The 16,715-nt window shown below is 38.8% G+C and overlaps 1 protein-coding gene across 4 annotated transcripts in view; it reads right to left on the bottom strand.

Annotated features, from left to right (window-relative positions):
* The window catches only part of il23r (interleukin 23 receptor), a 38,157-nt gene extending 26,351 nt beyond the window's left edge, over window positions 1-11,806 (bottom strand). For 2 of the 4 annotated variants that reach the window (XM_057842304.1, XM_057842306.1), the window contains exons 1-5: window positions 11,713-11,806; window positions 11,512-11,641; window positions 6,875-7,047; window positions 2,877-3,000; window positions 2,666-2,823 (exon numbers count right to left, since the gene is read on the bottom strand). In XM_057842304.1, the coding sequence (XP_057698287.1) occupies window positions 2,666-2,823; window positions 2,877-3,000; window positions 6,875-7,047; window positions 11,512-11,641; window positions 11,713-11,752 (625 nt within the window). In that variant the 5' untranslated portion in view covers window positions 11,753-11,806. Of the gene's footprint in view, window positions 1-2,665; window positions 2,824-2,876; window positions 3,001-6,874; window positions 7,048-11,497; window positions 11,642-11,712 lie in introns of those variants that run through there. The other 2 variants (XM_057842308.1, XM_057842307.1) reach the window with 2 other exon arrangements.
* Between the last annotated feature and the right edge of the window lie 4,909 nt (window positions 11,807-16,715).

Below are 16,715 nucleotides of genomic sequence, written 5' to 3'. Positions count from 1 at the left end.
ATATGCTGCCATAGCAGATTCATGGCGCATTACGCCCCCGAACTATTTTTAATTTGTCCGTTTTACCCTAAAAACCCCCCATTTACAGACGTCGCGCATACGCTTTTTTTTCAAACCAGCCATAAAATGAAGGTAATTAATTATATTTATTATTCAAAGTGTCTGTCATTTTTAGCTTAGAATCATTAATTGATGTCTAATATTTTGTTTTAAACTTTTAAAAAATTACTTCACAATAAAAAAAATGGTGTCTGTAAAAAAAGTCACAAATATGTACCCCATAACTATCGTTTAATTGTTTTTTTTTTGTTACTGCCGCATTTTCTCCGATATGTTAGATGATAAATAATCGATCCAAACCAGTAAAAATTGAAAAAAAAAATAAAAAATAAAAAAAGTTTAAAAGGGTAAATATATGAAAAAGAAAATCTTGACCACTCCTTGATGTCTGTGATTTCTGCATTGCAACCCTTGTTATATTTCCATGTTTCACCCATAAAATCCCCCCAAAATCCAGCTATGGCCATTCACAGCTGTATCTTGACACTCAGTGATACATGCTACATGGAGTTTTTGGATCGAAACAAGGTAAGTGCGCGATAATATCTCGTTAAAGTCATGGCGTCTTTAATTCTGCTCTCGCAGGCTCTCACCTCCAGATAGGGTTTTGCTGTTTAAAAAAAAATTATAATTTTTTTTAAATGCCCTCATGTTCAAATTTTTTCTTACCCCAGAAAATTGAGATTTTAAGCTTTCCAATGATGTATCAGACATGCATATTGGACAATTTTGAAAGTTAGCCAAATTAAGTGCTCAGAGCGGAACTTCAAGTCACCTGAGTGTTTTCCGCCATAGTTGAGTTGTAATATTTTTTGGCGGGGTTAATCAATTTGGTTATTGTTGATTGTGCTTTGAATGAATTGTTTTTTTTTTTTTTTTTTTTGTTTTTCTAATGTCGTTTTTTTTTGGGGGGGGAATTTCCCCCCTGAAATCTGTATGAAAAAAAAAAAAAAATTATCTGTCAGTAATTGTACATTTTTCTTTGTTAATATTAGTGCTGCAACGATTAATCTATTAACTCGAGTATTCGATTAGAAAAAAAAGGATTTGAATTAAATTTTACTGCTTCGAGTATTCGTTTTATTATTGTGGCATTGTCATGGTTTATTTACAAAGTGTTTGCTATCAGTTTTATTGATTTGAGTGGTTACACTGCCCTCTAGTCTGCCTCATTTCACATGGCTGAATCCAACTGGTCCATGTTAAGACCTACATAAGCTAAGTTTTTATTTGCGCTAATGCATAATTTAGTTTATGGGTATATTTAGCCGTTTTTTTTTGTGTTTTTTTTTGTGGGAATATGTGCCTGAACCATTTGTTAAGAGCATTGTCCGTTTTTTTTTTTTTTTTTTTTTTTTTTTTTTTTTGTGGGAATATGTGCCTGAACCATTTGTTAAGAGCATTGTTAAAAAAAAATAAAAAATAAAAAATAAAAAAACGTCTTATAGCATTTAAGCTAGCGGACTTTTGGTATGTACGTTAGCCAATTATTCTTTTGTTGTACATAGATCCTTATTTAATTGTTTTTTATACCGTTTGAGGCTCAGCTCAGGTATTTTAATTTTTCATGTTACTTATCCAATTACTCGATTATTTGACAAAATAGTTCATCGATTAATTGACTACTAAAATAATCGATAGCTGCAGCCCTAGTTAATGTTCATTGTAATAGTATTCAAACTTCTGTTTTTTCATTTACTTAGAAATATTTTGATAGACTGTGTTTTCATTATTTAAATGTTTTCGTTTTAATTATTTATGCTGCTGTATTACTTTGAACTTTGTCTTGATTATATTGTAAATGCGCATTATTCGTACCGTTTCATTTTTTGTGACTGCATTTGCATTACTTAGACAGTGCTACAGTGGTATGAAAAGTATTTTTGTCAAAATCACACAGATGAAAATACAGTGTCTGCTTTAACTAAAACCACCCAAACATTTATAGGTTTTCATATTTTAATAAGGATAGCATCCAAACAATAACAGAAGGGGGAGAAATAAGTAAGTGAACAGTCTGCTTAAGGAGACTTAAAGAGCAACTGAAACCAATTTTTACCAAACATTTAAAGTCAGGTGTGTTCCCAATCAATGATGGGTAGTTTAAAGCTACTATAAAACACTTAACCCAGAGACAACGCTCCTCCGTAAAGTTTGCCCCCCTTCAAACGCAAATTTATATAAACATTATGTCAATCGTTTGTGCTTTGTGCTGCTATCATTTTATACATATTGAGGTATTAATTTCGAGTGATAACATCAATCACAGTCCCTCGCGGCTGATGGAGCGTACCAACTCTCTTAATAACAGAGGGGTGTCCCAACAACTAGCAGTAAATGGGGTGCTTGAGATTCTAATTTCGAGTGATGACGTGACTCGCAGCTCTCATTACTATTATCACAAATACCTAACCTAATCCTCTCGAATAATTTTAAAAAATGTTTTCTCCATTCCTTTAATTGCTGTAATTTTTGTACTATAATACCTTTGCTATGTTTTACTTTACATTACATTTGTATTTTAATAGCGATAATAAATGCAACCATATTAACTAATATAATCATTACATATTCACTGAATGTAGACTTCAATGGATTTTCTTACTCATGTCCGCGAGCCGCATAGCGTACGTCTCAGACTGCGACTGCCCCAAGCGGTTGTGAGCGCTAACCACCAGCCAAGAACGTCGGTCCACTTCCAGCGCGGCTCTGGGTAGGACCACCTTGCCCGCCTCCGTGATCGGATAGGACGTCACGTTCCCGCTGCGGTCCACACATCGTTAAACTTGGTAAGGTGTGATCAATGGATGGCTCACCTGCTGAGTGTCACGTTGTAGGACGTGGGCACGTGCGTGTTGCGGCCCTCCCGCCACCGGCACTCCACTGAGGAGGAGTTCCGGGTGGTTGTGCAGGTGATGTTCTCAGGTGTATCTGGGGGGACTTGGAAAGAAAAAACATTGTCATCTTGTAAATTTACAGCACTATCAACAAGTGCAACGATATTAGGGATTCTTTGAAGATGAATCTAGTAAATATGCAGTGGGGCAAATAAGTATTCAGTCAACCACTAATTGTGCAAGTTCTCCCACTTGAAAATATTAGAGGCCTGTAATTGTCAACATGGGTAAACTTCAACCAAGACAGACAGAATGTGGAAAAAAAAACAACAGAAAATCATATTGTTTGATTTGTAAGGAATTTATTTGCAAATCGTGGTGGAAAATAAGTATTTGGTCAATACCAAAAGTTCATCTCAATACTTTGTTATGTACTAGAGATGTCCGATCACGTCATTTTCAAAGTATCGGAATCGGCAATATATATACTGTATATATATATACATACAGGGGTGCACATAATTTTTTTGCCCAGGTTCTCAGAGGAGGACCTGGAGATGTGACTTGGTCCTCATTGAGCTTGAGAGCCGACCCGCCTGATGAGATAAATTTATGACAAGCTTTACTTAGAGCCAATTAACTTTAATTAATTATATTAACAATTAATGCTTGATTAACATCAACTGGCACAGCAAAATTGTCATTACTTTGAAGTGAAATGTAAAGAAATTAAAAGCACCAATTCAAAATAAAGGGCAATATGTGGCTCCCACATTAACTCCAAGCCTTTTTAAAAGTGGGACGTCCTCCTCATAAGACCTCATTGAACGTGCATGTTTAGCTTTGTAAAATGCGAGCAAAAACCCGTTTGTCAGTGCATGTCGCTGTTCATTACCTTTATTCCGCCACTTGTCCATAGGGCGAGTGGGGTCCTGTTTGACATCCATAGTGTGCTTAATTGCCACATGCTGTTTTTTTCGTGCTTTTCAAAGTTTGGATGGCTGAAATTCTTTGACCCTACATAAAATGCGCTGCTCTTATCGGCGACATTGGGATTCTCACGGCACATTTTGTACCGCATTTCCGTGCGAGCATCATTTGCTTCTAGCCATGGTACATCCTGTAGCCACTTTTCAGCAAAAGTTCTTTTTTTCGGTAGCTCCGGTGACGTCTCTGTCGTCTGTCTGTCTTTTGACGGGGGTGGGGGAACACGGAAGTTATTACTCAGTGTGGCCTGCCTCTTCGACATTTTGAGAAGTTATTTTCTCGTGTCCGCCGCAAATACAGTGGTCAGCCATCGGTACGCAAAAACGTATGGAACCCGTTGAGGGCCAGCGCGTTTGTCTACGTCCAGTACGCATGCGCGCATGTGGACCACTTATGTGCACCCCCTGTATATATATATATATATATATATATATATTTCTTTAAATTTATTTAATTAAATCGTTTTCTAATTGTATTTAACGTTACAGACATAATATGTTTCACTCTTCCAGAGTCTTTGGTTTAGGCTTAAGGTAGGGTTACTAAATTTATCCTGATAACGGCGGTACGTAATATTTAAAAAAATGTATCATGTTAAAATATTTAACGCAATTAACGCATGCGCTGCACAACCCACTCACGTATTGTCGCGCTCAATCTGTAATGGCGCCGTTTTACCTATATAGAGCGATAAAAGGCAGCATAAAATGAGTAGAGTGAATTTTGGCAGCCTTTGGAGCCTTTTTTTAATTGGCTAAAACCTGAGAATCCCTCTCCCTATGATTAGAAATATCATGGGAAGTAATGTGGGGAAGCAAGGTAGCAATTGATCTTTATCTTAACACCTTATGTTATTTGCCAACGCAGAGAAGATATCAATTGATAGCACTACGCACAGTCATGGTTCCACTTCCCATCATGCATTTGGGCATGACTACAGTATCATTTACTGAAAGCTCAACAAATACACTAGATGGCAATATTTAGTCACAATATGCAAAGTCACAAGTCTTTCTATCCGTGGATCCCTTTCACAGAAAGAATGTTAATAATGTAAATGCCATCTTGAGTATTTATTGTCACAATAAACAAATACAGAACTTATGTACTGTATGTTGAATGTATATATTCGTCCGAGTTTTATTCATTTTTTTCTTAATGCATTGCCAAAATGTATATGATCGGGAAAAATTGCCGGGAATGAATGGAATTGAATCGGGAGCAAAAAAAGCAATCGGATCGGGAAATATCGGGATCGGCAAATACTCAAACTAAAACGATCGGGATCAGATCGGGAGCAAAAAACATGATCGGAACAACCCTATTATGAACCCTTTGTTAGCAATAATGGAGGCCAAACATTTTATGTAACTCTTCACAAGCTTTTCACACACTGTTGCTGGTATTTTGGCCCATTCCTCCATGCAGATCTCCTCTACAGCAGTGATGTTTTGGGGCTGTCGTTGGACTTTCAACTCCCTACACAGATTTTCCATGGGGTTGAGATCTGAAGACTGGCTAGTCCACTCCAGGACCTTGAAATGCTTCTTACGAAGCCACTCCTTTGTTGCCCTGGCTGTGTGTTTGGGATCATTGTCATGCTGAAAGACCCAGCCGCGTCTCATCTTCAATGCCCTTGCTGATGGAAGGAGATTTTCACTCAAAATCTTTTGATACATGGCCCCATTCATTCTTTCCTTTACACAGATCAGTCGTCCTGGCCCCTTTGCAGAAAAACAGCCCCAAAGCATGATGTTTCCACCCCCATGCTTCACAGTGGGTATGGTGTTCTTCGGATGCAATTCAGTATTCTTTCTCCTCCAAACACGAGAACCTGTGTTTCTACCAAAATGTTCTAATTTGGTTTCATCTGACCATAACACATTCTCCTAGTCCTCTTCTGGATCATCCAAATGCTCTCTAGCGAACCGCAGACGAGCCTAGACGTGTACTGGCTACAGCAGGGGGATACGTCTGGCAGTGCAGGATTTGAGTCCCTGGCGGCACATTGTGTTACTGGTACTGGCCTTTTTTACTGTGGTCCCAGCTCTCTGTAGGTCATTCACTAGGTCCCCCCGTGTGGTTCTGGGATTTTTGCTCACCGTTCTTGTTTTGATGCCACGGGGTGAAATCTTGCATGGAGCCCCAGATTGAGAGAGATTATCAGTGGTCTTGTATGTCTTCCATTTTCTAATAATTACTCCCACAGTTGATTTCTTTACACCAAGCGTTTTACCTATTTCAGATTCAGTATTCCCAGCCTGGTGCAGGTCTACAATTTTATCTCTGGTGTCCTTCGACAGCTCTTTGGTCTTGGCCATAGTGGAGTTTGGAGTGTGACTGACTGATGTTGTGGACAGGTGTCTTTTATACCGATAATGAGTTAAAACAAGTGCCATTAATACGGGTAACGAGTGGAGCCTCGTTAGACCTCGTTAGAAGAAGTTAGACCTCTTTGACAGACAGAAATCTTGCTTTTTGTTTGTAGGTGACCAAATACTTATTTTCCATTGTAATTTGGAAATAAATTCTTTAAAAATCAAACAATGTGATTTTCCGTTTTTCTTTCCACATTCTGTCTCCCATGGTTAAGGTTTACCCATGTAGACAATTACAGGCCTCTCTAATCTTTTCAAGTAGGAGAACTTGCACAATTGGTGGTTGACTAAATACTTATTTGCCCCAGTGCACATTGTTTCATATTTTTTTTTATCATAATCGAATGAGATATTCTTCTTTTCCTTTCGGCTTTTCCCTTAATGGGTCGCCACAGTGATTCGCAAAACTGTTCCATTTTAATATAAATGTGCAGTCTGTTTATATATTTTACAGAATATTTTTTAAAGCAGTGTTTTTTTTAATTATTTTTTTATTTTTTACATTTGACATTTTTACTCTTCGTATACTTTTATTAGCAAAGTCTCAATTTCCTGCCACGTGGTTACCTGGATGGTTGTGTGTCATTTAAAAAAAAAGTTTTTGCTACATACGGCCGCCGACCAGCCTCATCCAGGCGATGACGGTAGTCAGTCCGTCCTGTTGCAGTTTACAGAACACGATGGAGTTGGGCTCCCAAATGCGAACCAGTTTGAAGATGAATCTGCATTTCTCTCTGCTTTGATGCGACACACGTTCGCCGTTCAATGTCAAAAATACTTGGGCACTGCAAATTAAGAATGAAATCAGTTATTTTTAATACTAAAAGCACACTTACAATGCTTTATTTTTTCCCCCAAAATTGAACCAGAATGAATTCTGCTTGTATTTAACTCATGCTGCCATTGACGGCGATAAACGTCCAATCTATTTTGACGGTTAAAATGAATTGGACATCTATTGTTTTAAATAGCAGGCAGTGAGATGACACTGGTGGCCAAATATATTGGCACCCCTGCAATTTTGTCAGATAATGCTCAGTTTCCCCCTGAAAATGATTGCAATTACAAATTCTTTGGTAATAATTAGAGGTGCGCAAAATTTCCGAATTCTTAGATTATTCGCGATTCGGCCGTGGAAGATTCGAGAACGATTCACAAACATCCAAATTCTGATTATTGAAATATGTCAAGTAAAGCGGAAGTAAAACACACTCAGCGCGCCGCGCGGTCTTCGGGACACAATGAGGAACGGAGCGAGAGTAGCTAAACATCATGCTTGTCATTACCCAGCCCCTCGGGTGATGCCAATGCTCAACTCACGGCTCTAGCTCAACTCATGCCGCGAGATAAAAATACAATAATACCTGACTGCTGCCGACACCTGTTACAAACTACGTCCATATCATGTTACGGTAGATATCATATTTATATAGGACTAGATGTGAAATACACTCGGTGGCGTTAGCAGCACATGTACAGAAAACTAGATGCGGGCGTTAGTGTTGCGTCCGCTGGGTTAGACGTGTTTGAATTGTGCCTCACCTGCTATCTTGTCCGGGAAAGGGTTAATTCACTGTCAATCGGAAAGGGGTGTGGATTCGCATTTAAGCGGAAGCTGGGTCGGCGTGGCTGTCATTCACGTTCACGTTGCCGAAAGAGACACGCACCGCCGGTGAGTTTGTGCTCATTTGCTTGTGTTTGTATTATGTATTTGCACCTACTGCATTGCTTTTAGATGGCTTGGCGTTTCTTTTACGGTGATCGCTCGATGGCCTTCAAGTTTGTGTCCGCTGAGTTTTGACAGTTGATGACTAGCGTTGGGTTAGCGTAGCCACTGAGTCAATCTCATAGCGAATCAGCGAGCGGCGTGGGTCGCGCGGTGAGTCATGGGAGATGTAGTGCAGGGACAGCACTGTATTGGTGCTTCGTAATCTGTTCACTTGTGTGAAAAAACTACATTTCCTCATACTATTAGACGCCACTTCTTCTTAGTAATTTAAAGCATTGGTCAGCGTTCGTACCGTGAAGTGTTTAATGATTCTACAACTACCTTAATGAAATGATGGGAAAATGTGATTTTAAAATAATGCATAATGTTTGGTGATTGCAATCTGAGCAACTTAATTGTGAATGAATTATATACAGTGCCTTTCAAAAGTATTCAGCCCCCTTGAACCTTGCAACCTTTCGCCACATTTCAGGCTTCAAACATAAAGATATAAATTTTAATTTTTTGTCAAGAATCAACAACAAGTGGGACACAATCGTGAAGTGGAACAAAATTTATTGGATAATTTAAACTTTTTTAATAAAATAAAAAACTGAAAAGTGGGGTGTGCAATATTATTCGGCCCCCTTGCGTTAATACTTTGTAGCGCCACCTTTTGCTCCAATTACAGCTGCAAGTCGCTTGGGGTATGTTTCTATCAGTTTTGCACATCGAGAGACTGACATTCTTGCCCATTCTTCCTTGCAAAACAGCTTGAGCTCAGTGAGGTTGGATGGAGAGTGTTTGTGAACAGCAGTCTTCAGCTCTTTCCACAGGTTCTCGATTGGATTCAGGTCTGGACTTTGACTTGGCCATTCTAGCACCTGGATACATTTATTTTTTAACCATTCCATTGTAGATTTGGCTTTATGTTTTGGATCATTGTCCTGTTGGAAGATAAATCTCCGTCCCAGTCTCAGGTCTTGTGCAGATACCAACAGGTTTTCTTCCAGAATGTTCCTGTATTTGGCTGCATCCATCTTCCCGTCAATTTTAACCATCTTCCCTGTCCCTGCTGAAGAAAAGCAGGCCCAAACCATGATGCTGCCACCACCATGTTTGACAGTGGGGATGGTGTGTTCATGGTGATGAGCTGTGTTGCTTTTACGCCAAACATATCGTTTTGCATTGTGGCCAAAAAGTTCAATTTTGGTTTCATCTGACCAGAGCACCTTCTTCCACATGTTTGGTGTGTCTCCCAGGTGGCTTGTGGCAAACTTTAAACGAGACTTTTTATGGATATCTTTGAGAAATGGCTTTCTTCTTGCCACTCTTCCATAAAGGCCAGATTTGTGCAGTGTACGACTGATTGTTGTCCTATGGACAGACTCTCCCACCTCAGCTGTAGATCTCTGCAGTTCATCCAGAGTGATCATGAGCCTTTTGGCTGCATCTCTGATCAGTTTTCTCCTTGTTTGAGAAAAAAGTTTGGAAGGACGGCCGGGTCTTGGTAGATTTGCAGTGGTCTGATGCTCCTTCCATTTCAATATGATGGCTTGCACAGTGCTCCTTGAGATGTTTAAAGCTTGGGAAATCTTTTTGTATCCAAATCCGGCTTTAAACTTCTCCACAACAGTATCTCGGACCTGCCTGGTGTGTTCCTTGGTTTTCATAATGCTCTCTGCACTTTAAACAGAACCCTGAGACTATCACAGAGCAGGTGCATTTATACGGAGACTTGATTACACACAGGTGGATTCTATTTATCATCATCGGTCATTTAGGACAACATTGGATCATTCAGAGATCCTCACTGAACTTCTGGAGTGAGTTTGCTGCACTGAAAGTAAAGGGGCCGAATAATATTGCACGCCCCACTTTTCAGTTTTTTATTTGTTAAAAAAGTTTAAATTATCCAATAAATGTTGTTCCACTTCACGACTGTGTCCTACTTGTTGTTGATTCTTGACAAAAAAATTAAATTTCATATCTTTATGTTTGAAGCCTGAAATGTGGCGAAAGGTTGCAAGATTCAAGGGGGCCGAATACTTTTGCAAGGCACTGTATATTATGCACAGTATTATTTATTCATTTATATATAAGAAGCTTTGTATGTATTTGTATTTAGCATTATTATTATTTGAATATTTATACACATATATACATTTTGTTTGCATTTATAGGTTTATAACCTGCTTGGTGTTTGCTATTTACTACTCCAAAAAATCAACAATAAAAACCAAGAATATACTGTGAGCACAAGCCGAGTTATCCAGTGTGTTCTCTTTCGGATCCCTTTCGGCGGGGAAAACGCCACAAAAAGGGGAAAACGCCACAAAAAGGCGTAAACGGCCGAACAGTTAGTAAACGGCCGCCATCTTAAAGCAGTAGGATTCCCTGCAAGGCAGTTGTAGCGAACCTTCCAAGCGAACCTTATTAACTTTTTATTTAAAATACTCCTAAATCGGTAAAATACTGACTTGAATCTATGTATCTTTAAAATAGTTATACAACTTTCACATGTCGAAAGTAGACAAAAGGGAAATTATGCAATAATGGGAGCAATTTTAACAACTTTAACAGTTGATTCACAACATTAAATTAATTGAATGTAGTTTAAAGCTGCTGATACAGAATGGGGATTTGAGTATATTATTTATTGTTTTTAACTGTTAATTTGATTCTGAAATAATCATTTACTTAAGCCTGCGAGGCTTTTTTTTTTTTTTTTTTTTTTTTTTACAGTTTTTTCTGAATCGTAATCGAATCGTTAGGTGCCCAAAGATTCCCACCTCTAGTAATAATATCTTCATTTATTTTGCTTGCAATGAAAAAACACAAAAGAGAATGGGAAAAAAAATAATAAATCATGATCATTTTACGCAAAACTATTCTTTTAAAAGGCTAGTTTTAAATGTTGATGACTTAATTGATGACTTAATTTTTATGTACCATACTTTTACCACTATTATTTTTAGCAAATATGTTAGTTTTATTTATTAGTTAGTGATGACGTAATGATGACTTAATTTTTATGTACTTTTACCATTATTACTTTTAGCCAGTATGTTAGTTTTATTTATTAGTTAGTTTTTATTTATTTATTTATTCATCTTTGTTTACTTCATTTGCTGTTTCTGACTGTGTATCATATTGCTTCTGCAAAGCCCTTTGAGACAACCTTGTTGTGATTTAGGGCTATACAAATAAAATTGAATTGAATTGAACATTTTGTTCAAAACAATTTTTCATACTCTCATTTGTCTTTCTTTGACTTAACGCCTCCAGTTACAACAAAAATTTGACTTTGATCACTTGACTTTGAATTGCTTTTAAATAAGTCAGTCAGTCAAATGTTTTTTTCACACTCTCATTTGTCTTTTCTTTGACTTAACGCCTCCAGTTACAACACAAATTTGACTTGGATTACTTGACTTAACTTTGAATTGCTTTCAAATAAATCAGTTAAATTCATGAAAAACAATTGATTCCTAATTCTGATTTCGATCCAATCCTCATGTTTTTACCTCTGATTCCTCACCTCCTTTCACATTCATTGGCGTGGCAGTACACCGTGAGGTCGGAGCCCAACAAAAAGGGCAACGGTTGTTCCACGCTCAGGTTTCCCTGGCTGTTAAACTCCTGGCAGCTGACAAAAAGCATGACACTTCCTGAAGAAAAGTTTGAAAATTTGAATCTCTTTTAGAAAACCGGCGCAAATCAAAAGCAAAGAAACACTCACCGGTGAGGAGTTGAGAGATGAAACATCTCCACAGCCTCATGTCAGCTCAGCACTACTGTAAAGCTCAGCACACGTTTGACTTCCTGGCGTGAAGCATCCATCTGATAACAGATGAACAGCAGTGTGATAAATGTGCTAAAATGGTGTTCTGTGGTTGTGCTTCTGTTGCTTGTGGGCGACTGACTAAAAAAATACATACAGAAGAAGGTCAGTGACCCGGTTTAGTTGTGTAGGTGGTTGAGTTTGTCACAGTGGTCGACAGGTGCCCTAGTTTACCCGCCGCAAGATGACGTTCATACCTCGCAAGTGTTCCCATTTCAAGCTACCAGAACGTAGCATGAATGTTATTACTATCATTAACTACCGTTGATGGTGATAGACGTCCAATAATGTGGCTTTTAACACTAAATTTATAGTTTGTAAATGATTTTATCACAAGTAGACGTCCAATCCATTTCAAGTGGGAGGTTGGCCGTAGAGCTGAAACGATTACTCGAATAATTCGAGTAAGTCGATTTTAAAAATTGATTGAGGAATTTTCTCCGCCTCGAGGAATTGTTTTATTTTGCTAGCTCTTAGCATGACGTTTTGCCCAGACTGCTTTTAATGCAGCACAACGCGCTGACGTCACGTACGTGCAGGAAGAAGAAAGAGGCGGCGGATATATTTGATTTTAACTAGGGTTGTTCCGATCATGTTTTTTTGCTCCCGATCCGATCGTTTTAGTTTGAGTATCTGCCGATCCCGATATTTCCCGATCCGATTGCTTTTTTTTTGCTCCCGATTCAATTCCAGTCATTCCCGATAATTTTCCCTGATCATATTCATTTTGGCAATGCATTAAGAAAAAAATGAATAAAACTCGGACGAATAAATACATTCAACATACAGTACATAAGTACTGTATTTGTTTATCATGACAATTAATCCTCAAGATGGCATTTACATTATTAACATTCTTTCTGTGAGAGGGATCCACGGGTAGAAAGACTTGTGACTTTGTATATTGTGACTAAATACTGCCATCTAGTGTATTTGTTGAGCTTTCAGTAAATGATACTGTAGTCATGCCCAATTGCATGATGGGAAGTGGAACCATGACTGTGCGTAGTGCTACCTATTGATATATCTTCTCCGCTTTGGGAAATAATATAAGGTGTTAAGAAATAGAGCATTTGCTACCTTGTTTCCCCACATTGCTTCCCATGATATTTCTAATCGTAGGGAGAGGGACTGTAAGGCTTTAGCCAATTAAAAAAAGGCTCCAAAGGCTGCCAAAATTCACTCTACTCATTTTGCCTTTTAATTCTGTATATAGGTAACACGGCGCCATTACAGATTGAGCGCGACAATGCGTGAGTGGGTCGTGCAGCGCATGCATTAATTGCGTTAAATATTTTAACGTGATACATTTAAAAAAAAAAAAAAATTACCGCCGTTATCGGGATAAATTTGATAACCCTACCTTAAGCCTAAACTAAAGACTCTGGATGAGTGTAACTTTATGTTTGTAACGTTAAATACAATTAGAAAACAATTTAATTAAACAATATATATATATTAAAAAAAGGCATGGCCGATATTTTTTTGCCGATTCCGATACTTTGAAAATGACATGATCGGACCCGATCGATCGTCGATCGGGACATCTCTAATTTTAACCATGCATGAATATAGAGGTAACAACGAAAAACCCGAGAAAGGCACCACGAAAAAGCAGAAAATGTCAAAAAAAGTGTGAACGTATTTCAAGCTGAAGACTAAGGCGAACACTGTTTCATGTATTCACTGTAAGACAGCACTTGCACACCACTACAGCACGTCTTCATTGCTGCAGCTCCACAGAAGGCACCCCGTTTACTCCGAGAACGGAGGAGCGATACTCGGGAAAAGGTAAAATTAAGTTAGCGCTAACAAATAAAATTAACATTACTGTACTTTGCTAATGTAATGTTAGCCCTAAGAAGGGGTAGGTTTATATTAATTATGACTACAGTCTATGCGTGGCTAACGCGTCTTTCATACAGCCTTTATTTAATCTGTAAAAACACAGTACTGTAGAGTGATGATGGTGTAAAATAAAAACATAATAAAGTTAACTTACAATTTTAGCTCAGTAGTCATTGATGGATTGTTTTCCGAAATTTCCAGGTTCGCTGTGAATCAGTAACAGCAGTGGCGGTCCTGGCTACTTTCGCGCCCTGGGCGAACCACCCCATCAGCGCCCCACCGACATCCAAACTACCCGACCCCCCCCGCCGACATCAAACACAAGAGTGTGTCACGTTTTTTACGTTATTTTATTAAAACAGTCTATCCCCCGCCTAGAGGCGTAGCAAGGGTCCCGGGCGGGGGCCCTAGGCAACAGGCAACATGGGGCCCTTTGAGCATGTGCAAGTAAGGGGGACAGTTGGACTTGTAGCAATAGCATATTTAATAAAAGTCTAATAAAGCCTCGCTCTCATTGAGCGCTTTTTTGGACACTCAAAGTGCCCCCCCCCCAATTGCATTATTCATTCACTTCACACTATCCTTAATTATTTACACACATTTGCCTTAATAAACAAAATGTACTTCAGATTATTATTATTATTATTGTTGTGCTTAGTACACATACCTTTACACATACCGTATTCTACTGACTAGCTGGTAAGTTATATTGCTTTTACTTAATAAGGATAACATTCTGGCACAGAAGTGAATCATGTAACATCTTATCAGTCTGGCTTATCAGTGTGTATGGTGATTCTAAACACTTATTTAATGTTCTAGGAAACATCTTTATGTATGAAGAAACGCTAGCATGCTGCAATGCTGTTAGCAAACGCTAACAAGCTAGTTACAACAAGTTAAGGCAGTTAATTGGTTTACTATTACTAGTCTGCAGTGCTTCGACTACATTAGGACATAAAACTACAGTAACGTAGTACACTCACCGGTGTCTTGCTTCCTTTTCTCCTCTTCTGCTTTTTTTTCTTTCTTTTTTTATTTCTAGACGGATAACTTTTCATTTTGCCAATTAAAAAAGGCCCCGATCGCTGCCCACTCACTCTGAGTCACGTGACACACATACATATTTGTGCAGTAAAATGAACACGAAGGTGGGGGCGGGGGGTTCAAGTGCGCGCTGCGTGCGGTCATCTTGGCCATAAAAGTGGCGAAAACTAAGCACTTTACACTCATATGGATGTACAACATCATTTTAAGATGCTAAACTAACACCTTCCCTCTTAAAGCAAATGTGCAATGCGAATATAAAGTAAAAAACGCTCTCCTCGACGGAGCGAGAACGAGTGGGATCAACCAGCTGACGTAACAGGAAAAACACGAAATGGTCACGCTGATGACGGCTCTAACAGGTGGGGTGGCCATCCTCTGCTCAAATTGCGCACCTTACGCTTACGCCTATTCTCGTTCTCAGAATATGCAGCTCCTTTGACGTAGGACAATAACAGGACTGGTTGCTATGGGAACGTACGCAGCGGCATACCGCATACCCAAGTAACCTTGCTAAAAAGAGTATTAAAATTGCTAATAAAATCGTTTAGGATTATTTTAGATGCATATATGTTATATTTTTCTTATAGAGTATTCAACGAGGGATATGATAGACCCATTAATGGACTTTCTTGGAAAAAAATTGCATTTCTTTAAGTAGTCACATGAATAATGAGGTGGCCTGTGAAAAGCTATACAGGGTACGGAACAGCCTCCCCCTTCCTTGCTTTTCCTCTGAAAGTGATTGAGACTCGTCCTGCTCAGTCACTCTGCAGTTGCGAGAAGCTGATCCCCGTCCCGTCTCCCCCTGCCTTTTCCTCTGACATACACGACTCTCAGCAGCAGTTGACATGATAGTAAAGGGTGCCCTAGCGCCCACTCCACTAACTTGACGTGGAAATGAGCGGTATTAGTCTAGAAAACTAGCGGATTTTTAATATTTTTTCTCGAGGGCACTTGTGCGCCCCCAAATAGATTGCGCCCTGAGCGGTCGCCCACATTGCTCATAGCAAAAACCACCTGTGACTAACAGGCACACTTTTGCTCAATAGACGATGTTTATTGATTAGCAAATGCAGAATAAATGAGATTTATTGATTACATCCCACAAAAGCAAGCAAACAGATATCAAAAACAAGCAAACAAATGGGTAACGTGATGCTAGATTTGAGTTTGTCAATCTCAGAATCCCCGCGTTACGTTACAGCACAACTCGTTGTCCCTTAGAAATGAAAATTGCTTACCGTGACAAACGAGTGGGAAGCCAACAACACTCCAGTAAACCGTCAAAAGGACAAAAGCCAGGCGATCCTGTCCGTGACGCCACTAATGTTTTCCGAAATTTCCAAGTCCGCTAGTGGATTAAGTACGGATCGCCCAGCTTTTGTCCTTTTGACGCTTTACTGGAGTGTTGTTGGCTTCCCACTCGTTTGTCACGGTAATCGATTTTCATTTCTAAGAGACAACTAGTTATGCTGTAACGTAACGCGGGTATTCTGAGATTGACAAACTCAAATCTAGCATCACGTTACCATTTGTTTGCTTGTTTTTGATATCTGTTTGCTTGCTTTTGTGGGATTGTAATCAATAAATCTCATTTATTCTGCATTTTCTAATCAATAAACATCGTCTATTGAGCAAAAGTGTGCCTGTTACTGATTCACTGCGAACCTGGAAATTCCGGAAAACATGGATAAAACACCAACTAGCACAGGTACCTAATGTGCTCTAATACAGCAGGTATCACACATATATTTTGAACACTGCAAGAACTCAAAATCTAATCAGGACTGACAATTAGGGTGACCATAATTTAATTTCCAAAAATGAGGACACTCGGCCTGGCCTCGAGATACTTGAATTTTACACGAAGTTCCCTCAAAGATGCCTATATCCCTTTAATAACTTTAAATTGTGCCTCCTCAGTCATGATACAAAAATTCAGTTTTATATGTGCCAACTAAACATTTTTATAAATTACTATCACGACAATTGTTGTTGACAAA

The sequence above is a fragment of the Corythoichthys intestinalis genome, chromosome 7 (genome assembly GCF_030265065.1).
Source record: "Corythoichthys intestinalis isolate RoL2023-P3 chromosome 7, ASM3026506v1, whole genome shotgun sequence".
Classification (NCBI taxonomy): Eukaryota; Metazoa; Chordata; class Actinopteri; order Syngnathiformes; family Syngnathidae; genus Corythoichthys; species Corythoichthys intestinalis.
This window is presented reverse-complemented; position numbering and strand designations above follow the sequence as displayed.